The sequence below is a fragment of the Myripristis murdjan genome, chromosome 4, assembly GCF_902150065.1.
Source record: "Myripristis murdjan chromosome 4, fMyrMur1.1, whole genome shotgun sequence".
Taxonomy (NCBI): domain Eukaryota; kingdom Metazoa; phylum Chordata; class Actinopteri; order Holocentriformes; family Holocentridae; genus Myripristis; species Myripristis murdjan.
Genome location: NC_043983.1, coordinates 24701585 through 24725468, shown reverse-complemented (window position 1 = coordinate 24725468; position 23884 = coordinate 24701585). Strand labels below are relative to the sequence as shown.

The 23884-nt window shown below is 42.0% G+C and overlaps 1 protein-coding gene across 1 annotated transcript in view; it reads left to right on the top strand.

Moving 5' to 3' along the window:
• Window positions 1-23884, top strand: part of cachd1 (cache domain containing 1) — a 101187-nt gene that overhangs the window by 50253 nt on the left and 27050 nt on the right. Inside the window, exons 4-12 of the mRNA XM_030050067.1 lie at window positions 4041-4147; window positions 10275-10401; window positions 12930-13074; window positions 13278-13494; window positions 14123-14272; window positions 17012-17296; window positions 17659-17808; window positions 21760-21883; window positions 22037-22154. Coding sequence (XP_029905927.1) covers window positions 4041-4147; window positions 10275-10401; window positions 12930-13074; window positions 13278-13494; window positions 14123-14272; window positions 17012-17296; window positions 17659-17808; window positions 21760-21883; window positions 22037-22154 — 1423 coding nt within the window. The remainder of the gene's footprint in view (window positions 1-4040; window positions 4148-10274; window positions 10402-12929; window positions 13075-13277; window positions 13495-14122; window positions 14273-17011; window positions 17297-17658; window positions 17809-21759; window positions 21884-22036; window positions 22155-23884) is intronic.

Sequence of the window (23884 nt, the reverse complement as noted above, 5' to 3'; positions counted from 1 at the left end):
CCCTTCTTCCATTTCTTATTTCCCCCTCTTCCTGCCGTCCTCCCTGCCTCCCTCCCCCTTTTTTTCTTTCCTTCCCCTCTTCCCTCATTGATACCTCCAGCCAAATCCCAGTTGATCCTTCCTTAGTCTCCCCGGCGGCTAGGCTAATGAACGGCAGAGCAGTGTGAGGGGCAGGGGGCAGATTAAAAAAAGAGGGAACAGACAGGATGACAAGCACGAAATGTAGGCAAGGATAAGGAGCTCAGCTAGTCATATTGTGACAAGGCCCGGGCAACACTCGCAGGTTGTTTTTTTGGCAACAACATGTGCAACAAGCATTTTCATGAACTTTTATTTGTTTCCATCTATGCTGACGGTATCCCAGCTATCAGATCCTGTTCTTGCATAGCTGTTGGCAATATTTTCCAATTTCCATGCATTCAGTAAGGTTTGCTATGCATGCCCACAGATAATTAAGTGGTTAATTTTTCAAACCCTGGCCCATGGGACCAACAGCAAACCCTTAAATTTGGTACCAAAAGCCATTTTTTTTTTAGCCCTCTATGCTCAGATTCCTACCTGCAGAGGGGCTGGATACTAAAACTAGATTCACATTTTTCATCAGGATAATTAACACAAGGCGATTGAGATTTCTCTGTTAACAGAGCTGAAAGAGCGCAGTTTTTTTTTAACGCATTCTCCTTTCTCCTCATATCCTTTGCTCATTTTGCTGTTACCACTCACCGAGGGAGCACATTACAAATTGTGTCACTTCTGGCGTTCTCGGTAGCACAACAGCAAACCTCGCCCAGGCAATTATACTCTCTGGGTGTTTTGAATGGTGTAGGATTGCCTCCACTGTTGATGCTGCACATGCCTTCTGCGACAGGGTGTGACTTAATACAACGGATTTTATAAACAGTGGCTGGCTAGTAACATGACATGTATAGCCTTATTTAGAGGTGTCTGGTTCTCTCAGTACTCTGAGGACTGTTCTGTTTCATAGCGGCTTATAGAAGTATTGTGTTCTCGAAATGAAAAAAGGAAAAATTGTTTTTGGCTGTTTAGAAGGAATGCCAGTATCAATAGTTTGGCTTGTTTCTGGGTCGAAAACGCGTTACATGACAAACACTGTCAGTCACAGTCCAAAAAAGGAGACAAAAATAGAGCTTGTAGGTTTCTTTGGGACACAGATACAGTCATCGCTGATGCTGTCTATCTGTTGGATTGCTTTTAGGATTATCTGACTAATTACTGCAGGGAGAGCTCTCTCTCTTTGGGAGGTATATGGTAATCACGTATGCATTCCTCTTTTACATTATTAATATGCATATTCAGTGGGAGAATTATTTAAAGCTTCATGCATTGGAATAGGAGGCGTTAGGGATAAAATTTATACCCGTGATTTGTTTCATGTCTGTTAAACGAAGTCCAACTTGTGTGTGTGTGTGTGTGTGTGTGTGTGTGTGTGTGTGTGTGTGTTGAATCTGTCCTTTTTTTACAAAACTTTTTTTTTGTTGTTTTTTTTTTCACTCATTATCATGACAGATCTGAGCTGTAAGGACACCTCCATCTCTCTCTCTCTCTCTCTCTCTCTCTCTCTCTCTCTCTCTCTCTCTCTCGTTCCTGTGCTCTCATTCTCATATGTTTTTTTTTTCATGTGGAATTCAAAGTGCCTGCAAATGTATTTTTTATCTGGCACACATTTCTCTGAGCATCGTGCCCGCCCCATCTATGCAAAGTGGGTTGAAGGAGAATAGTAATGACTTTGGCCTAATGGGGCTTTAAATGTGTGAAGTTCAAAAGCAGCCTGCACATCAGAGCAGCTGTCAATCAAACCAGGCCAGCGCCAGCAATGCAAGGAGAGGAAACCAGCGAGAGCAGGGTGTGTGTGTATGTGTGTGCTTTGCTAAGCTAGAGGTGGGTTATCTAGGGGTGGTGGTTGGAGGGATGGAGGGCTGAGAGATGGAAGGGGAGGGGAGGATCAAAGCTTCCAGCCTCGGTGGAGCGCAGAGCGGGCTGCTCCCCCGCATACCTTCCCTCGTGTCAGCTCTTCATTCCAGAGATATGGGCCCTGGAAACAATGCTTTACCATCAGCGCACACATGCAGGCGCGCACACAGACATTTGACGTTTTAAAATAACACTGTTTATGGTCTCCCAAAACACTCCAACAAATCAACGCGTTGAAAAATAGCACGCCATCTGCTTTAGATGTGATTTTAAGAAAACGTCAAGTTAAAGATGTGCTGATAGCAACACATGTTGCGTTATTCTGACACCTCTTTAACACTTTTGGGTGTGTATGCTCAAAGACAACACTGCCAGTGCCTTATGGAACAATACAGATGAGCAACTCTGCTAGTGATTATAAGCAGTGCTTGGAAATAGTTGTAAAAATGAAAATCTTCATTACAACATCTGTTTAATCACTGTAAATTAATTCCAAACTAAGGTTAAAGTTAATATTGCATACCACCCTTTCCTCATAGGGTTGCCTTGGTATGGATGGATAGCAATAATCTGGTACAGTCATTAACCAGTCATTAGCAGTACAGCATGAACTCATCAAACATATGTTTTGGTAGTTGGAGCCGAAATATAGTGGTAATCACATTATGGTGATATATGTGTGTTTGTTTGAGTGTTTCTGTCTGTGATCACAAGTTAGAAGCTTTCACAGGCTAAGGAACCACAGTGTATGTTATATGCCTGTATTCTACACGTATATACACGTAGTAAACAAAAGAAAATTATTTTAAATGTGCTATCAGTAATGTTGTGACACAGGCATCTTCCCCTGTCCTAAGCCTGTGTTTCAGGCCCCCTGCCCCAATGTAGTCTTACTGTCCTGTCTTTTTCAAGGCTTTAAGTCCTTATTTGGGGAAGATATACTAAGTAATGTTCAGAAAATACTCAAAAACAAGTACAAAACTGCACAAGTGCATTTGTGCAGATGTATGTATAGCCTAATTCTCTCTAAATAGCTATGTGCAGAGACTTTTCATGAAAACATTGAGACCCTAACCCGATTCCTAATGAGATACAGCTTAACAAAGTCCAGCCATGATTTGTAGAAAATAATTTTCTCAACGGCTCTGCACCATGGTGAAGTTTGAGCGCTCAAAACCATAAAGCGGTGCAGTGTTTAATGTCAGATTGAGCTGAATGTGCCCCTTGATGCCCATGGCGCTGTCTGGCAAGAATAAAAGATTCAGAAAAGGCAGTTTTGCGTCACTGCGCCGGAGTCCTATTTATTTCTGAATCGGGTCATTTTGTCTTTTCATACGTCTGTGTTCTGTCTCCCTCTTTACATGAAATCCAAATCTGAGGCTCTGGGAAAAAAGAAGTAATTTTGCAGGGCTTTGACTGTCAAAATGGGGCTTTGGCTTTTCTGGTCATGGGTTAGTTGTGCTATAAAAGTTAATCCTAAAATTTTAACAAAACTATGGCAAAATTTTAACTCTAAATGTCTCTGAAATGAGCGCTGTATATTTTCTCATAGAAGAAAAAGCAATATTAGAGCAGTTTTTGAAAATATTATTCAACAAGCTTTACTACAACTTAAATATGAGGTATGGGCAGCAAATTATATAAAATATGTGATGCAGTTTAGCTCCAGTGACACATGAAGGCTATATATGCTTTTCAGCACCTGGTTTCTCTTGAATTTAACTTAATAGTTGCAAATAGAATAACACAAAGATTTTGTAACTTTTTCATGTTGTGGACCCCTACGTTGATTTTCATGAAGATTTGAAGTGATATTGTCCTCGATATGAAAAGCTACTGTGTCCGGGGACCCCACTTTGATAATCCCTGGATTACTGCATTAATAGGCCTTCGTTGTGTAGATCTCAAAACAAAAATGATTATTTAGTTGCACCTCTTCTGCAACATCAAACAAACTTCACAAACTGTATAAACCTTTATGGAGGACTTTATTTCCCAAAGCTGAGGAGCAGATAACCTCTGCCACTGTCACGAGACCAAAGCTCGCGCTGTTCAGCTGTTGGACATGATTTTTAAATTCTCATATTGTTTCCTGTTTGTGTGTTTAGGTTTGATGGCAACTTCAACACCAACGTCTCCAAGACCATCTGCTGTGACAGACTTTCCCCGACCGTCAACAGCCGGGCTTTCAACCCTGGACGAGACCTCAACTCAGGTTCGTTAGTTACACCTACACACCTACACACCTACACACACACACACACACACCACGCACACACATACAGTATACACTGGCTGCACCAAAAATGTGCTCCTTGTGAACTTTCTGAACACACACACACACACACACGCCCACTAACCACCTTGTGAACACTGAAATCCATTTTTTTTTTCCTATGGTCTGCTTCCCAAATACTGAGTGACTCACTTAAGTACAATCGCCATGGCAACCGGGTTTGAAGAAGTTGAAATATCTTTTGTCTTGTTATGAAATGTTACAAAGGAAAGGCCATTGAACTGAGATGGAAATAATGAGCTGTGCCTGTTCAAGGTGCGAGGAGATGCCTTTGTAGTCTCTCCTGCGCTCCCTTACTCTCGTTTTCTCTCCCTTTCCCTTCCTGTCTGTCCCCTCTCTCTCTGTTTCCCCCCCTTTGATTTTAAAATGTGTTTTTTATAGCCTGAGATCAAATGCGGCCTTCTTGACTTTGATCTCGGCCTGCAATTCTACTCAGGTAGTGTGTTTTTATCATCCCCTGCTTAGGGACTTTGTCAGTTCTTCCCATCTATCCACGCATGCCTCGACGGGCAGCCGCATCCGCTGTCACAAATCAAGCGCACCTACGTTATAAGCCTACATGTTACCTCAACGGCCTCCCTTCGAAAACTCCCACAAATCATCGGAGAAAGCTATGGAAAACCATTTGATGTTGCTCTCATGGCTCCCACAATACATTTATTGAGGCATCAGATTGCTAAAGCACATTGCGGCGTATGACCATGTAAAAACCACATGTATCTGCACCACATATGTCAGCCTGCATTTGATTAAAATGGTCTTTGACTGAAAACCAGGCAAATGCCAACTTTCCCCCTTATTTTCTGTGTTCTGCTGCCATAGCTTGGCTTAATGTCGTGTTCCTCCGGTTGCCAGAGGACTAGTATCTAGCGATGTTACTTGTAGACACACACACACACACACACACACACACAGATGCACACACAGTCATACATTTGATTATTCCAGATGTATTGCAGCATAGTCTTTGAGTCACTCTGCCCACTTCTTTTTCTTTGACTCCCACTTGCACTCCAGCACATCCACACATCTCATACACACACACACACATTCTGGGAAATCACTGTTAATACCCACCCTTCTACCTCGTCCCCATTTTTTCCTTTTCTGTCTGTATAACATTGTGCAACCACCAGCATCCTTTGTTCGCTCTGCTGTTGCGCTCCTGGTCATCATCCTCTCATCCTCTTCTTCCTCCAAGCAGATGAACAAACACAGTCCTTGTTTCATGGATCTGTATAAATATATGGAAAAAGAAAAGGGAAGCGTTATCAAATGTTCACATCTTCATCAGATGGTTTGGAAGACCCCACCTCCGGGTTGGTGAACTAAAACTGCATTTGTGTGCTTTGGAACTCGGAGGCAGAAATGTTGTTGTCATTAGCTCACACTCGCAGGCTTCTCAGATCAAATAAAACTTCTTGCCTATCACTGAAAAGAACATGCTGTATGTGCATTTACCCGAAAGAATGTGCAAATTTGAAACGTCATGACTGAGCCAGCTCATGTTACAAGTGGAATCCCAAATTACCTGACTTGACTGTACAAGTTGGATGTTCATGTGCACTTGCTCCTGGGAAACTGGAATATAAGATAACTGGAATAATCCCTATGAAATGAACATTCCTTACTTTTACTTTCTGGAGAACAGAATCTTTGAAGGCCCCCTCCAGTGATTTCATAACCTCAGCTTTTTTTTTTTTTTTTTTTTTTTTTTCCAAAACTCTCCCTGAAACAGTTTGTCTCAGATACTCTCGGATGTCTGATTACCTCACCAGTCACAGTGAGGCTCACATGTGCTGCAGGTGAATCTATTCGCTGGTAGTTGCTTTCCGCATTTTGTTAGGTAAACTAATGATTTACTGCCAGGCTGTGGTTGCACTGTGGTTGACCATGCAATTAAATCAGCTGACAGGAAGCCTCAGCAACACCTCTGAAGAAGACTGCAGGCTCTGGCAGTCGAAACGAGTCAGATAAGTGGGGGGGGAGCTTTAATTGTCACCTCATGATGCACTAAGGGTGCAAATAAAAATTGCAACCAACAAAACCTTGATGAATTATTGAATCACTCCAGCCCAAACCCTGCACCCACCCACCACCCAACATCCTGCTTCAACAGGAAATACATGAAATCAAAGAAGTAATATTACTAGTTCATAGACTCTCAAAGAAAAGGGACACCATGCACCTCACCAAACAAATAAGGAGCATTAGTAATTACTTCATTAATTACTCAGTAATTTTTTGCCGTAGCCTCCAACCCACAAAATTTCCTAACACTCCGTCTCATCGCTGCTCTCCCACTCCCTCGCCCTTTTCTGTCCCAAAATCCACCGTGGAACCTCCAGCATCATTTGCTCTCTCTCTCTTGACATCCCTTTCTTGCCTCACTATACCCCCACCTCTCCTCCCTCACTTTTCCAGACAGCCCAGCCTGCTCCTCTCCTCTCACACCATTCATAATCACCGCCATTCATAACACATCACCATGGGCAGGACTTTTATTTTCCTTACAGCCAGTCACGGCGAGTTCAAGTTTCCCCCCGCTCTGCTCCCCCTCTTCCTCTCCCTTATACTCAGCCCTCCTTGACCCCCACGCTCCCAGCGCATTCATCCTCTCTCATTTGTCTCCACCCAGTCTAAACAACCAACTACAGAAGGGAGGAAGGGAGGGAAGGGGTGGAAGAGTAAGGGATAATTGAGAGGGAGAGAATGATGAATGAAGGAAGAAAAGGGAGGGGGAGAGCTGATTGAAACGGAGTAATTGTGTCAAGACTTTGGAGAGTATTTCTCAAGTCTGTATACTATTAGAAGTGCCTTCTGTTCCTTCCATCTTGTCTCCCCTTATCTAGTGTTTTACCTCGTTGGTGCGGGAGGGGAAAGATATGGAAGTGGAGAGCAGATGTGAGGAGAATCATAAATGATAGCGTCAGTTAGGGAAGGACAGAGAGAGATGGGAGATTTTACTGCAATTGAGTGCTGTGATGTTGGGCTGCTGGTCGTTGTGGGCTCCCTATGTTATTAGTGGACCAGACCGCTTCCATCTCCTGTCCACTTTTCTCCCATCTCACTTTTTTTTTTAATCCATTTTTCTGTTTTCATGTCTTCCTCTGGCTTTGACATGCTTTTTCCCCACATTTTGTAATTGTTCTTTCGATCTTCTATATCCATATCCTCCAAAGCACTTCATTTCTCATGAATGGATCCTATGAGTGGTGACAATGTGTGCATCGTTTTTTTTTTTTTCTTCAGTAACATTTTGGAATTTGATTTGGGTGTGTTTGCACATATACATGCTTGCATGTGTATAAAAGCCGATGGACATGGACAATTGAGACTTGCAGGAAATGGCTGTCACTTGGGCCCCACTGCCCGGCTTATCCATTTGTTTTTATACTGTTCCAAACACTGGTGGCAGAGTGAAGCACCACAGCCCGACACATGTATACAAAGCCCCTCTTCAACTGTCAACACAACTGAGTGGTTCCTGTTTATATGAGCCTCAGAGATGGATGGACTGGCTGGCAGGGATGATATATGATGGGTGAGCATGTCGTGCAGTGGTGCAATAACAAGCCGCTGTCTCTCCAAAAATCTGGTTCTTTGACTTGTAGATTTAGGGTTAGCTGCCTATTGGTACTTTTTTTTTTTTTTTTCATTTCACTTCTCCCTTTTCTGCGCGTTCTGTTCTTTTATGGTGTTCATTAGTTCATTTGGTTTAGATTTTTGGTATTAGTCAAGTATTTTCTTTGATTTATGATATGCTACCCCTCCCAAAGAACAAAATCAGTCTTTGGCTCATAATAATGGTGGAAGGTTGGAAAATGTAAAAGCAGGTTCTTTGCAAGCATTACCAAAAAGTGAGTCATTACGACTACAAGCCAAGAACCACTTTTTGGGACTAATTAGAACCAGCTGATGGAGGAGAATGGTGCTTAGAGTTACTGGCGAAGACGATGGATGTAATTATGAAGACATTTGACATCCCATTTCGGCCTCTGGAAACCCTTGTCCATTAGGAACAGCGTACGACTATCTTGACATTAGAATAATAATGAAGAGTCTTGCAGGTTAGCCAGCTAATGCACCAAGTTGCTAATTCATGAAACACCTGCATGAATATTCATTATCTTAGTAAGAACTGAAACAGCTCACTGTTTGGCTCAATCAAATCAGCCTCTCTCACAGAAAAAAAATAACATATTGGACTGAATGTGAGGCAGCCTTATTGATTCCTAGCCAAAAACGAGGGGGTCTACTCTGCCCAATGTGATTTAAGTGAATGTTGAAAACAGAAACCTCTCACTTTGCGCGGATGTGCTACGATTTCTCTGATGAAATGCTTATGAAATTTCAATTTGTAAGACAGCTCTACATCTACAGATTCTCCATTGCCCTTGGCTGCTGTTTTGAGTGCAACCTAATGTGATTTGCTCTTTAGTTGTTTATCTACATGGTTAGGATGAGCTAGTGTACAAATCCTCTGCAGTTTTGTGTGCGGTTAGGAACTGAAGTTGATTGGATTTGCTGTTGTTGGGCTGCATTCTTGTATTTTATGAAGTGTAAACAGTTGCATCTCTGTTCGGTGTTTTTATTTTAATGAAGCCTATGCTCTTTTCCAACTCTCGCCATGTCTTGCTCTGTAATAGATTTTTGGCCTGGTTAAGGAACTAAAGCTTCTATTTGTGTCTCCCTCTTTCCCTCCCTCCGTCTATCTCTTTATCTTTCATGTGAAAGGCTGTTTTGTGTTGCAGCGAGCAGACAGGAAGCCGCTGGCTTTGTGATGGGATCTCTCTGAAGATACTGTTGACTCTGTGACCTAGTAAAAGTCTGTCTGTTGGTTTTCAGCAAATACTTTGGCTCAGTGTCTCAGCAGAGGTGACTGTTAAGTCAACCTGCCTTGCAGTCAAAAATTCATAGACAGTAATGATGAACAGATTCAAACACTGCATCCAAATGAAATGGATTCATACTTTGCAGTGGGTTGCTTTTTTTTTCTTTGTGGAGTGCACTTAAAAGTACTCTACTAGCAGTGTCCAACAGAGGTCTAACATAATGTCCAATCACTACTGGGTGTTTTTCCAAGAATACACTGTTCCTCATCATGCCTGAAAAGCAGGCTTTCATATTTCTGAATGGTAGGTGAGTCTGGCACAATCACCGAAAACAATGTTAGTTGTTTGTGGGAAGGAAGGCGAACAAGTTGGGAAATTGTGTGAGCAGCTGCTGATAAAAATGATGAATTGAAATGCCACAAAAGAGGTAGAAAGCACAGCAAAGCCAGTCCTTTGTGGTCCTAGTAAAATTATTTGTGAGAATAGCTGTCAGATGTTGAGTCTACCTCAAAACTAACTGGTTTTGTTGTAATATTCATTTTATGACATATCTGTGAAATTGCCTTGGAAATACATTTAAGGATGGACCAATATATCAGCAGACATCGGTATCAGTCTATATCAGCTTATAAAGAAATATCTGTTTTGGTTCAACATAATTTTTATTGTTGAGCCAGAAAGTATTTTTTACAGTTAATTTAGCCTAAACCCCAAATTTAACCAAAGCAAATTGCATATGATTGGTCCAGTGGTTTTAATGGCTGCATTTATTTCTTTTCTACCAGAATGTATCAACAGCATTTATTTCATGGCAGCATGTTAATGTAAAATTACAAAATGTACAGTTAAGTAGTATATATTAACTAATATGAACTGAATGCCATGATCTTGAATCCAGTGCCCAGGGTGACACATGCACATGTGGAATGTAAGTGTTTGTTGGACCGGACATATCATGTGAGAGCTTTCTTTCTCTCCCGCTCATGCACACACAGCCCACAGTTAACCCCTGACCTGGAAAAGACTCCCTCCCTCAGTGGGATTAACCTGGTTAAATAAAGGTTTAAAACACAGAAAAGGAAAAAGATCACAAAGTACTTTCTTTATTTACTCATCTGTCTCGCCTTCTCTCCTCTTCCCTGTTTTTTTTTTTTCCTTTTTCCCTCCACCATGTTTCCCTCCTTCCCTCCCTCTGTCTCTTATCTCTGCAGTGTTGGCAGACAACCTGAAGTCCAACCCGGGGATAAAGTGGCAGTACTTCAGCTCAGAGGAGGGCATCTTCACTGTCTTCCCTGCCCACAAGTTCCACTGCAAGGGAGGTTACGAGCACCGCAGCAGGTACAGGATATTCTATACTTTCTTTCTTTCTTTCTTTCTTTCTTTCTTTCTTTCTTTCTTTTGTTTTTCTCATGTTTTCTGCTAGTTAGCCTTTTGGTCAAAGATGTGCAACAATTGCACACAAATATGTCCCCTTGTTGCCCCAGAGGACAAAGGCCATGTCCACACTAAGCCAGGTAAATTTGAAAACACATCCTATATATTTTTTTTCTCCGTCTCGGCCTTCTGCCCACCACGTCGTTTTGGAAACACTCTTAAAAGTGTGTTAAACTTGAAAACACCATCCTAACATTGTAGTGTGGAGGGGAAAACGGAGCTTTCTGAAAGCAGTGACATAGGATTGTCATGTGATCTTGGCTGTAGTCCAGTAACAAACTTGTTAAGGGACTTAAAGCGTTTTTGGGGCATTTCATTGTGGATGACAGGCTTTTGGAAAATGCTAGTCAGTTCAGTGTGAATGGAACACCAAAACAGTGTTTTCAGATTTACCCAGCTGATACCTAACAGTTGGTCAAAAGGTAAGTTAACATACGAGCGCTATTCTTCACAGGGTGACCGAGCTGGCTTGCTGACGACAAAACACACCTGAAGCTTTCTAACCATCTCATCTTACTTTGCTTGCAGCGATGTGGCATCGAAATTGAGTTCTACCCATGGCAAGGTTAAAGCCATAACAACATCCTCTTTCCACCATCTTCACCCCCTTTTTCTTCCTAGACTTCCCTCTGCCTTGTTATCTCATCTTTCCTCTTCCCTGTCCTCCGGTCACATTCTTCCTTCCTCTCTCTCCACCTCTCCTTCCTTTTCCCTTATGCCCATTTCTCATCCTTGCTCCTCCTCCCTCCCCCTCGCTCTGCCTCTCTTCCAGTTGTTGTGGGGTGGCCCAGAGGGCATGCTGATGGCATACCACCCTCACACACCCTGACCACACATGCCCTCAGCAAGAATGTGGCTCTGTACCACTAAAGCCCACAGGAATTTCACACCTCCACTATTGTGGGTTGTTTTATGTGGCCACTCCGCTGAAAAAACATCTCTGTCTATCCTCCTCTCTATCTCTTTTTCTTTCTCCCTCGGTCTCTATCTCTCCGCTGTCACGCTGGTACTTTTTATCCCCTTCATCTTGTCTCTTGTATGTTTTTCTGGCTTTGTGAGTCACTCAGCTGGCATACGGCTGTGAGCGAAATGCTGTTGCTTGGCTTGCTGCAAGTGTGAATGAGGCTTTGTGAGTACACCGCTCCCCTTTTTCCATCCTGGGTTAGTTTCTCGTTGTCCTTCAGTGGACCACACACACTCAGGCACTTACCCTCCAACCCTCCAACCCCGCCAAACACACTACCCAGCTGGTAACACACATACATTAACGGACACAATGGTACACACTTGAAGTGATGAGGTGCACCTATTCCAGACAACACAGCTTAAAACATTAAACCAAACAGCGACGCATAACTTGCGTAGTTTAAACACTGCTAATGCTTGATGACCTAGTATCTGCAATTTGAAAGTTGACTCGGTTCTCTTTGTTGGCAAACATGACCCAAGGGCATATTGAAATTCAAAGCATGTTTGGTAATTCAAAAACAGGAGACATAAGCTGAAATATGAGAATTATTTCATAACTTTGAGGTTTTCGTGTGGCAGTAGCAATAAATTTCTCTGACATGTCGCCTCATCTACCCTTCAAAGGAAAAGCATGTAAGAGGAGCTCTGTTTATGTCGACTAGGGATGGTGTTGTTTGGGACCTCACAATATAAGATGTATCACAATACATGGATCACAGTAGAATTTGTGTCACAATACATTTGCAATACATGACTGAAAATGTATAAATAGAGCCTATAATGCATTAAACTACCTAACACCAGGGTAGACTTAGACAATTTAATTAAAATTTCTCATTCCAATGTATTAAAACAGAATTAGCTCAGTGCACTGAAATGTAGGTGTCATGACATGTTATTAAAATGAAGTGCTTAAGCCTAAAGATAGAAGGTATTAGAGCATTAAGGTAATATTGAGAAAAATGATGTCACAGTATTCAGCTATATCAATGTTTTTTTGCACATCTATAGTGTTAACATCGTTTTGCATTAGAAGTGTGACAGTATGGGTTGTGAAAAGTGTGGAACCCCTGCTAGAAGTAAAGCAGGATGGGTAATGGGTGGTGAAGGTGACAAGGGTCTCCGGGAACGCCGGGGTAAGAAGGATGGGTGACACGAGCGAGAAAAAGAGACAGATACTGACGGAGTGACAGAGATTTATGGTTACTAGTAAGTGAAGCAGTTGCAGAGTCATGGTTCTGCTGTCAGTAAACATTTACTCTGGCTCATGGAATATTACATTTGGGTGTTTCGCTTGTGCATAGGTCTAATCTGTATGCGGTGTGTGGTCCTTTCTTCTGTTCTGTTCTGCTCCGTTCAAGTGAGATTTTATTTGCACCGTGTCAGTGTTAATATTATCTTGAACTGCTTGTGCATATATGGCTGTTTAAGAGTCTGATCTTGCCACGTGTGTGTTTCTGTAGGCCTGTCTATGTGTCCGCGGTCCGTCCCCAGTCCAAACACATTGTGGTGATGGTGGACCATGGAGCGTCGGTGACTGACACCCAGCTGCAGATTGCCAGGGACTCAGCGTTGGTCATCCTGAATGCCATAGATGAACACGACAAGGTCAGCTTAAAGTTTCTTGTATGGGAAGAGATGATGGTGTATTAGGGGCCATTTTGCCGTGAAAAGTTTATTTGTAAGTTTAAAGCTTATTGACGTACCATGAAGAACATCTTTCATCTGTCCAGCTTTTACTAACGTTATTGCTCCTCCCAGCGTTTCCCTTGTTTCTCTCTGACACATTCCTCTCCGTCTTTATCTTGCAGATATCCATCCTTTCAATCGCCGAAACAGTTCGCTCGTGTTCTTTGGACCAGTGCTACAAGAGCCTGCTGTCTCCGGCGACCAGCGAGACCAAGAGGAAAATGAGCACTTTCATTTCCAACATCAAGGCCTCCGACGGTGCCACGCAGCACGCAGCGGGCTTCCAGAAGGCCTTCCAGCTGCTCCGAAACACCAGCAGCCTCAGCAAGCACACTGCTAGTAAGAACTATGAATGATTTTGCACAACTGAGCTGAATTAAATAGAAGTAAATAATGAATGCATCAGTGCTAGTTTTAAGGTGTGCATGGTATATTGCAGTTCTGGCCAGATCCAACACACTAATGCAGATTAAATGTAGCCTGGTTAAAGTACAAATTTGTGAGATAATCACTTTCGATGCAATTTTTTAAAGTGTAGCTGTAAATTTTGGTCTTATTTTTTGGTTTAATATTTAATTTCATGAAAGAATCTTAAGATTCAGAGTTCGACTGAAAATGATAATTCACCGTTGCATCGCCATGTTGGACCCAGCCAGCTGAACTCTCATGTTGATACACATCGTTGTCAGCACTGACCACAGACTGGACTAGTGTTACTTTTGACCTCCAGAACTGATTACAGGCCATGAGTCACAAAGTCCAAAAGCCACCCATGTAGCAGGAACAGGCCACAAGGAGAATGTGGAAATAGTGATGCATATTGGCTTCAGGCTGTGCTTAATGAGATAGCAACATAGGCTGCATCTGTGCATAGAGATTTTATATAATTTTCCATTGATCAGATAACTAAATGTTATTTTGTTTGATATTAATTGATGTATGTGCGTGTGTGTTTACCCTGAATCAGCCACAGACATGGTAATCATCTACCTGTCGTCTGGTATCACATCTCGAGACGCATCAGAGCATGAGAAGAGAGCGACGCTCAGTGTGGTCAGAGAGGAGAACCGGCACCTCAACAACTCTGTCATGATCCTCACCTACGCCCTCATGAACGGTATGACACTCACATATTAAAATGGGAGAGCAGAGTTTGATTTACATTTTGGGTGGAGACACACAGATGGGTCATGGTTAAGATTAAATGTTTTAATTAAAATCTTGAATTGTTGCAGTTTTGTCAGAGGTCCAGTGAAACGTTGGCTGATTACACGGCTATAGTTTAGTAGGTACGCAAACATTATAACACTTCATAGAATCACAAGATTATAACACACTATGGAATTTACCATATCTTAGGATATTTGAAACTACACCCCAGGCAATGATCTGTGTCTTTTTGAAACAAAGCACAAAAGAGTCAAAGAAAAGTTGCAAAATTGATTAACATAGAGGGACTAGGTCCACTTTTACATATACATTTGCTTTCAGTCAGAGAATCTTCCAATTACAGGAGTGCAACAACACTCTTAACACTGGTGGCCGCATTTAGAAATAGACCACTTTACCCTGGCAGTGTTAGTGCCATGCATTTTCCATAAAGCAAAGCTGGGCTTTTTTTGGCCCTTTATGAGTTAAATTTTCTCCAAAGCAACACTTCATTAGTCTTACTCTGCACTGCACTGCATTCTTATCTGGTTTTACTGGAAGCTGATTGTGTGGTAGATACCTCTTATATTTCTCCCCCCTTTTTCTATGTTCTTGGGTGGGATGTGCTTGAGGTAAGACTGAAGGTTAGAGAGGTGCTCCAAAACCTCAAAGGCTTTTTGTTTCCACTGTGCCTGTTATTGTGGTGTTTGTTCCTCCTCTTTCTCTTTCATTGTCCTTCTCCGTCCGTGCACCTCCTCCTGCTCCTCCCTCTCCCTGCACCGCACATACACACCTCCACTGTGCATGCATTAGTCCACCATTAACACAAATCATTTTTGCATTAGAGAATGGAAATGAGGGACATCTAAGAGGCAGTGAGATTGGGACTTCAAAGGATGTACTGCTCACTCACTGCGTGTGACTGACAGAGGACCCTGCCTTTTTAAAGGGCTCCATGATGAAAAGGATGCAGAAATCTCTCATTCTGAGTTTATTAGCATTGCATATCCACCAAAAAAAAAAAAAAAAAAAAAAAAACATTTGTTTTGTTACTGAGGCTATTGTACACAGCTGAAAGGCCAGCAGTGTGGGTGTGTACATCTTATTCCCTGCATCCCCTGCCAACTGTGAAGTGTTGATTGTCAAAGGTGATCAGCAGTCTCTTGGCTGCGCTATGTTTGAGTGTGTGCTTGTGTGTGTGCACTGATGAGTTGCTACTCCCTGGCCCAACCCAAACCCCCGGGCCCCAAAAAAAGTGTGTGTTTGGTAGCGTGCATACAGTTTTCTGTCTGCAGTTTGTACCACTTTCTTCCTTCCTTTACATGTTATTCATTGTGTGCTGTCTCACTATATTTTGTATATGTGGTACCTGCTTTATAATACAGATTTGACAAGGTGCCAGCATCTTTGGGTTCAATTCCCATACATCTCAATCAACTTAGAAAGTGGATTCTGCTAACAAGTTGTGTGGCTTGAGAGGGTTGTCATATTCATCCAATAAAGAAAAAAGAGTGAGAATGAATGCTCTCTCCGTGACAGGTGAATTGCAGTTTCAGCTGACATTCTGCATTGCTTGAAATGAAAGTGAACAGACCTGGCAGCAAGATCCCCTTTCAGTGTTGGTGTGACATTGCCACCACTGACGACATTGCTTCCTGTCATTCGCCCAGTATGATGAACCACAGAGCAGAGCCTTGGCATTAAATACGGATTCTGCTGTAATCCAGTCAGTGATTGGATACTGGCAGGCATTCCCTGCTCTATCCTCTCCAGTAGGTTTCGAGATGCCAAATGTTCCAGGTGACAGCTGTGTCGACCAGCCATGGTTATCCAGTCTCCTCTAAATGACCTCTGGGCTTGGAAAGATAATGCGGGGTCTAGTCTAAAGTCTGGAGCATGGATCTGCAGCTCAACTGTTTGTTTAGTTTGAAGTGATGAGGGTTTTATGCATGTGTCATGAAGTCTGGGATTGAGAGAGGAAGCCTGGGTTTGTCGGATGGCTAGGACTGTGTGAGTACAGCTTTGAGGAGCAGCGGCCAGGATTTAGGATCACAAGTTAAGGCCTGCATGCTTGAAATATCAATTGGGTGTTGACCTGCAACTGGTTTATTCACATTGTCATGCAGCTTGGCAAGTGATCCTAGATCATTACCCCTTAAAATTTCATGCAAGCCTCTTTCCACATGATCATATGAACTGCATTATGACTTGAGAGGTTAATTGGTCGCAAAATACAACTCACATTTTAAAGATTCTCGATGAATGCAGCCCCTGTTCTGTGGTTAGCAATCTTTTCTTTCTTTCCAGCGCTTAACAACGTCTTTTACAAGTGTAGAAGGAAAAGAACTGCAGATTGCCTTTTGTAATAGGAATTTGAGTCACGTGCTCTTTATTGAAGAGTCGTTTTCTCTTTTTCACTGCCTTTTGAGCACCAACATCCTGTTCCCAAGGCCTTTTGCCAGTTCATTATTGTAAAAAGTTGTTCTTAACAGCCCTGCTTGATTAGAACAAATTTCCAAAAACAAATTATGTCATGATGGTGGGTGGACCCTGTTAAGATGCCTCTTACCAGGTCATTATTGTTAAAAATGAGTTCTTAATATCCCTGCTTGATTAAAACAAATTTCCATAAACAAAATCTGTTGCTGTCTCCATCTTCCACACCTTCTGTCTCCTCTCCTCCCTCTCTGTGCCTCTCTCGCTGCAGAGGGAGTAACAGGCCTGAAGGAGCTGGCCTTCCTGCGTGACCTTGCAGAGCAGAACTCCGTCAAGTATGGCGTCGACCGCATGTTCGACAGAGACCGCTCTTCTGTGGCGTCCTCATCCGGATCAGCAGGAGCGGCCATGTTGCCGGTGGTGAAAGGCAGCATGATGGTGCTGAACCAGCTGAGCAACCTGGAGACCACGGTGGGCCGCTTCTACATCAACCTGCCCAACCGCATGATCGACCTGGCCCGCTTCAGCTTGCCCTATGCTGACCCCATGGGAGACGGTGGGTGGACCCAATTGGACTGAAATGAGCTCAGACTGAAGTGATATTGAATGACATTTAGATTTTAGGCGTGTAGCTGAAGCTCTTACTGAGAGTGATATGCAGTGGACTGAAGAAAATGAAAGTGCATTCAAATAAATGTCAGCGTTTCATTTAGATAAATTAAATAAACAATTTCACTGCAGTTGTGGTAAGCCAAACTGAACACAACTGAGCTGACTGTGCTTGAATAATATAAAGGAGCCCAAATGAGCTAACCTAAGAAGTGAAATGAGCTTTGCTGAATTGAACTTTAGGTTTTGTTGATTTGAGGTACTACTGTGATGAAATTACTTAAGCTGACATTATTATCCTCCATCCAGGTTTTATCATGACCGTGAGCCGCCCGTGTTACTTTGGTAACCTGCTGCTGGGCGTGGTGGGAGTGGATGTGAGTCTGGCCTACATCCTGGAGGACGTCACCTACTACCAAGACTCACTGGCCTCATACACCTTCCTCATTGATAACAAAGGTCAGTCACATAGACATAGGTGCACACAGCATTGTAGCAATCATAGTGGCATACACCCATGCACACGACCATTGTCTCCATCACAAAATAAATAAATAAATTAATTAATATTCAGAAAATGTAATCACAGAGTAAACGGGTTTGAAAATTACACTCATAGGATACTTTGCCAAATCACCTTCCAGAAACAGTAACCCCTCATTAGCACTATAGACAGCAGCGTTTATAACTGTAGAACTTAATGAGGCTTCCAACTACTGCTGGGCAACATGGAGCAATTCAGATATCACCATATCTTTGACTGAATAGCTTAATAAGTGATATTGTGATGACTATTGATGCTTTCATAAGGTAGGTGCACACAAGAGATTACGGATAAGCAATCATTATAATGTGCATATGATGGCCAAGCAGGTAGCGACTAATGCCATATCACAATATTACATTATCCAAAATCCCAGATTATATCTAGTCTCATATTTTTTTCTTATGCAGTGATAGCAGGTCAGCCAGGTGTTGCTATGTGCAGCACACATAGCAACACATATCAAGGTTGCACCCACACTGTGACTGTTTCTCTTTTTCCGTGTCACTCACGTTACAATTGGTCAGCAGGAAATAGGGCCTCATACTGCCTGTAGGTCTACAAGGCAACAGACTGCAAAAACCTACAAAACATCCCTTTACCTATTTAGGGTTTCAATCTATATTAGTCCTAACTGTAGAAAAACTCCCCGAATGAGAGAGATGTATATTGCTTTTCATGTTTCTATACACGTACCCTCTATTTGTGTCTGTCTCAACTTCCTGCACAACCATTACACCTCATTAGTCTTAATTGAAATCTCTCAAGTAGCACCGGCATTTCTTTGGCATAATTTTCCATTTCGGGCCATGCTCCAGTGCATTGCCTGTGGTACTCATGTCCGGTCTCGGTTTGTCTTGGCCTCAGCTGAGGTGGTCCTGATGAAACCACCAGTACAGGACAGCAGGTCAGTTGTTAGTTGGGGAAAGAGTTTGGCCTTGTGGTACCATGACTACATATTGGTTTTTCCTTAATATTGAAAATCATTGCCTGTGCTGAAGCCAAGAAGATTTTTTTTTTTTTTTTAGTTAAAATTAAAACTAAGAGGGGAAATATCTGTTTACAAACATTGGGAAGTGAAATAAAAATGAAAGTAGTCAATGAAAAGTGTACAAATGCTGGCAAAAAATAAGAGATAAATGAATATTTTAGATTTTTCATCTAGCTTGTGCTGTATTTGGTATTCTTACTGAACACAAATTGACAAATTAAGGAAAATTAGTTTAAAAAAGGATTAATTAGTTATTTTTGTCTGATTGGGTCTTGACCTTGCAGAAAAAGCAAGGTCAGGCCTGGCTAGTGCTCTGGATTAAGACAATACCTGTTGTAAAAATGCACAAAATACCCATTCTTAATCTTTACTTCCATCATTATACGTCTAGAAAATCCCACCCTTACCAAAAATATTCAGTGGTTTCTAAAATAAACATACAGTAAAACTAATGAATAAATAAATAAACTTCTTTTAAAAAACAAACTACAAGCTAAAACTAACCAAAAAAAAGGCAAAATCTACCCAGCCTACTTTGAAAACTAAATAAAACTAAACTTGAAACTTTGAAAAACTACAGTGTATTAGAATAAAGACTCATGAAAAATCCCAAACTGTAATAACTCTGCAAGCCGCAGTGTGCAGAAGAATGAGAAAACTGGCTAGAGGGCAGGTATATGGAGCTAACATGTCTGAGAGTGAAATCCGCAATACCAGGAGTTTATCTGTCTCTCGCTCCAGGCCTGAGAGGCTGTGCCAGGATCAGGGAGGGCAAGGAGGAGGGAGGAGGGGAGGCTGAGGGGAAAAATGAGGAAGTAGTCATGGAGGAGGAAGGAGGGAGAGGCAGGTGAGAGGATAGAGGATCATTTAGGATGTGGGAGGAGGCCGAAGAGCAGGACATGAGCGGATCAGAGTCGAAGAAAAGTGGAGCAAATTGGAAAACACAGACAGGCTGACCCACAGTGACATGCATACATGGCTTGGATAAGTGCCTGCCAGAGATGTTTGCTGTGAAAACGTATTTTTCACGAGTGCATTTTTGCTCACATATCGGTGGAGTTGTTTGTGTGCCGTGCATTCAAAGAGCCTCCTCTTTCCCCTGAAAAGTTTGCCGTTGTAATGAATATGCCATCAAATTATGGCTTATTACTGCACCATGCTTATTAGTGCTATTCAGTAAACACCGACAAATGACTCCCATTAAAGTAATTAACTGGCATTTAAATAGTCTGCTGCCAATTAGAGTTTAGGTAAACACGCAGCTCACTGCAGTCTGCCAGACCTGGGGAAAAATAGTCGCTCAACATATTTTAATGAAAAAATCTGTTTTAAATCTGTTTTCACAGGGAGCACATACAGTGTTTTATCTTGCAGGCTCACTTTTTGAGGCTGTTTAGCTATTTGGCAGAATAAACCAGGGAAATCTAAACTAGTTTGTGCATAATTTGATGTAGATATATGAAAAATGCATGTTGAATATTTCATTTAACTAACGTAGATTCACCACTGGGATACTCCGGGTTGTGATTTTTTGATTTTTTTTCTTTCTTTTTTTTTGTAAACACACAGCTTTTTCCTGCATTATATCCCATCCATCTGTGTTTTCTTGGGCCCATCCTTGTGTCCTGTAGTCTGTTGTAGTTAATGAGGTCAGAGATGCCTCGACCTACAGTGGAGAGGGATTCTCCTCCAGCAGACAGAGACACACCACCTGCTGCTACCTGCTGCTTCCCTCACACACAGACACACACACTCACACATTCTCTCTCCCAAATATATGTGTGTATATTTGGTGAGAGTACATGCACGCACGCCAGCAGTGTAATAAGAGCGGTGTAGTAAGAGCCAAGACATATTCTTTGTTTTGTTGTGTTTAACACAAATAGCCTCCACCCCCTCCGTCTCTTAAGGGCCTCCTCTTTCCCAAAGCTATTACTGATTCCATTCAGGTGTGTGTTTAAAGGTTCAAACACACACAAATACATCTCTCTGGCCTCGTCAGCTCTACTGCAGTCTCACTCTGTGCACTACTGAGCTCCTCTCTCGGTCGCAGTGGCAGCTTCTCACCCTGCCGCCTCTACCAGATTTCGGGGCGTCCATTTTCACTGACGCTGTGATTTTGCAGCGTCCACAGCACACTGACATTCAAGAGCAGCCAGCCTACAGTAATAGCTGCCCTGGGGACCTGTTGTCACCACTGGTATTCAGGCCTTTCTGGAATTTGATATGATTTTATTTGAGACCTCGTTGTCAATATTAAAGTCCGAAGTGGGCGGTTGACAGTTTATTAGAGTTCATCAACAGCACCGAATTTTCTTACCAACCGGTAACAGCTACCTGTTTTATAAGACCTCATGAGGACCGGACAACACACACAAAATCAAATTTACAACATCTTTGAACTAATGCCTCAGTATTCATAGTATGACCATATTGTAGGAATGACTGTTGGTGCTTTCTTAGGATGTTTACACACAAGATTTTTGCTAAACAGTCATTTGTAATGTGGATATGACAGCTATGCAGATAACAGAACAGCAAGAGCATAGCATAACTGTATGGGATTCATTATGTCTTCACTTATGATAGAGCCTATGCTTAAGAGCATAGCATTTTTCAAAACATAGTTACAACGTACGTCAAGATAAGAGCAATGAAATCAGAAACATAAGAAGTAAACATAATAAAACATGGAACATAGTACCTGATAAAACAAAGCGTACAGTAAATACAGAAAAAATATTAGAGATATTATATTCACATTATGTTGATATAACTCAGCCCTAGTCCTCATGATCTTGCTGTTGTTTTTCTTTGAAGTGTATAGTCATTGACTAAAGCTGTTGCTGTCATTGATTGGTCGGTTGTTACCTAGGTTACACCCTGATGCACCCGTCCCTGACGAGGCCCTATCTGATGACAGAGCCGCCGCTGCACACGGACATTATCCACTACGAGAACATCCCGGGGTTCCCTGCTGTCCGGCAGAACATTCTCAGGTGAGGACGGATGAAGCTTTAAAGTTGACGTATTGTTTTACTGCCATTTAAAACCAGAATAACCTCCAACTATACACACACACACACGTTTTATGTCTGTTTTGATGTTGCTTGACAGTGTGTGTTTTTTTTTTTTTGTTTTTTTTTTTGCAGTCTCCCTTTGGGCAGTCAGGTCATCGCCGTGCCAGTCAACTCCTCTCTGTCCTGGCACTCCAACCGACTCAGAGACCCGAGCAAAGACGCGTACAACGTCAGCTACGCCTGGAAACTGGTATGTAATGGTCGGTGGCTGAATGGTCACTGGTGACTGGCGGGCGCACAGTCCTGCCCCTTATCATCCGCATGGCTTGAACCACTAAAAAAAGTCACAGTGGTCTTTAGGTCCAGTGTTCAAGCATTTACAGCACACCTGCTGCTGCTAACACACACAATATCCAACAGCAGCTTTCTCCGCTGATCTCTGAAAAAGTCAGAAAATCTCTTAGCTCTAATGCAAGTTGACTGCCAACTTCATTTTTTTTTATCACGGTACAGCCCAGTATGATACAAGACAATGCGCACTAAAGGAATACTTCAGCGTTTTGGGCAAAATACAGTTCAGTTCAGTTCAATTCAGTGCTCTTTTTCCAACTTACCCAGACTGAGACAAGGTGTTCAGTGCCATTTTCACCTCTGTACATCCAGTGGTTTGGTTCCTATGGGTAGCATTTTGTGTTAGCTTAGCATAAAGACTTGAAGTCTATGGGAGTCATTAGCCTCGCTCCATCAAAGTGAAAAAATAAACCTTACAGCAACTCCAAAGCTGTCTTGTTTAGGCAGTGTATCATATGTATTGTAAATACACGTCTTGGAATTTAAAAAAAAAAATCATTTGTGACTGTCATAGACTCAAGTCTTTATGCTAAGCTAACATGAAATGCTACTCAGATGAACCAAGCTCCTGGACATACAGAGATGAAAATGATATCAAACATCTTGTGTCAGGTGTATTTTGCCCAAAACGTTGGAGTATTCCTTTAAAGTGCCAGAGCTTCACATACAATTTGCATGTATTGCAGTACTTGGAATATTATCTGCCAGTCTCAGTATTGTCTTAGTGTATGCCTTTTGAAATATCTGGAGCCTGCACATTTCTGAGCACATAGATATTAAAAATTTGAAGTAACTTTGATTTGAGTTGTGCTTTACTACTGTACCATGTTGTAGCACTATGAAGAAATATGCTTTGAATAGCTGAGTAGAAAGTGAGTTTTCTGTTCTGTCTTAATGGTGTATGTGATATTTATGTTTCCTTAAGGAGAAACTTTGTATAGGAAGAACGATAAGGAACCGAGTGAATGATGCTGTAGGATATTATATCTTGCTGTGAGAGAAAACCTAAGTCTTATATTAAATCAGGGGAAGGTGGAAATTAGAAACCGTGAATTGCCCCTTAATTGTTTTTTCACACAGACGCCAAAGTCTGAGACAAATCGGGGGTTAAAAAAAAAAAATTAATTTAGAAGCACGACAAGTCCTGGCCTGATAACGTTTTGACTTATGCTGTTCGACATTGCTTTTCTCCCACTCCTCTGCTCTCCTCTCTCCCTCTCTGTCATAGAGTTATCAACACGCAGTGGAGATTTATGCTCCCAGTCTTTGTGTCTCCCATAGACCAAGAGGCTTCCACCCAAATCTGCCACCTTAAATTAGTTAGTGTAAGAAAAAACAGGCGCTTCCACACACCGAAACTGTCTATCCCCAGAATCTGATTCTCCTCCCAGGCCCAGAAGTGTCATGTTTTAGGAGCAAATGGCAGCAGGACAGCAAAAACATCGTGCCACATTTAGGCCTTTAGCTTTTTGACATTTAGATTTTTTGGCAGGCACAAAAATATCACACTTAATTTAGGCATTTCATTTTTGATGTTTTTTTTTTTTTTTTTTTTTTTTTTTTTTTTTTTAAAGCTTTTGACATTTTGTTATTTAGCAGAGGCGCTAGAGTTCAAACACGTCACCTTTG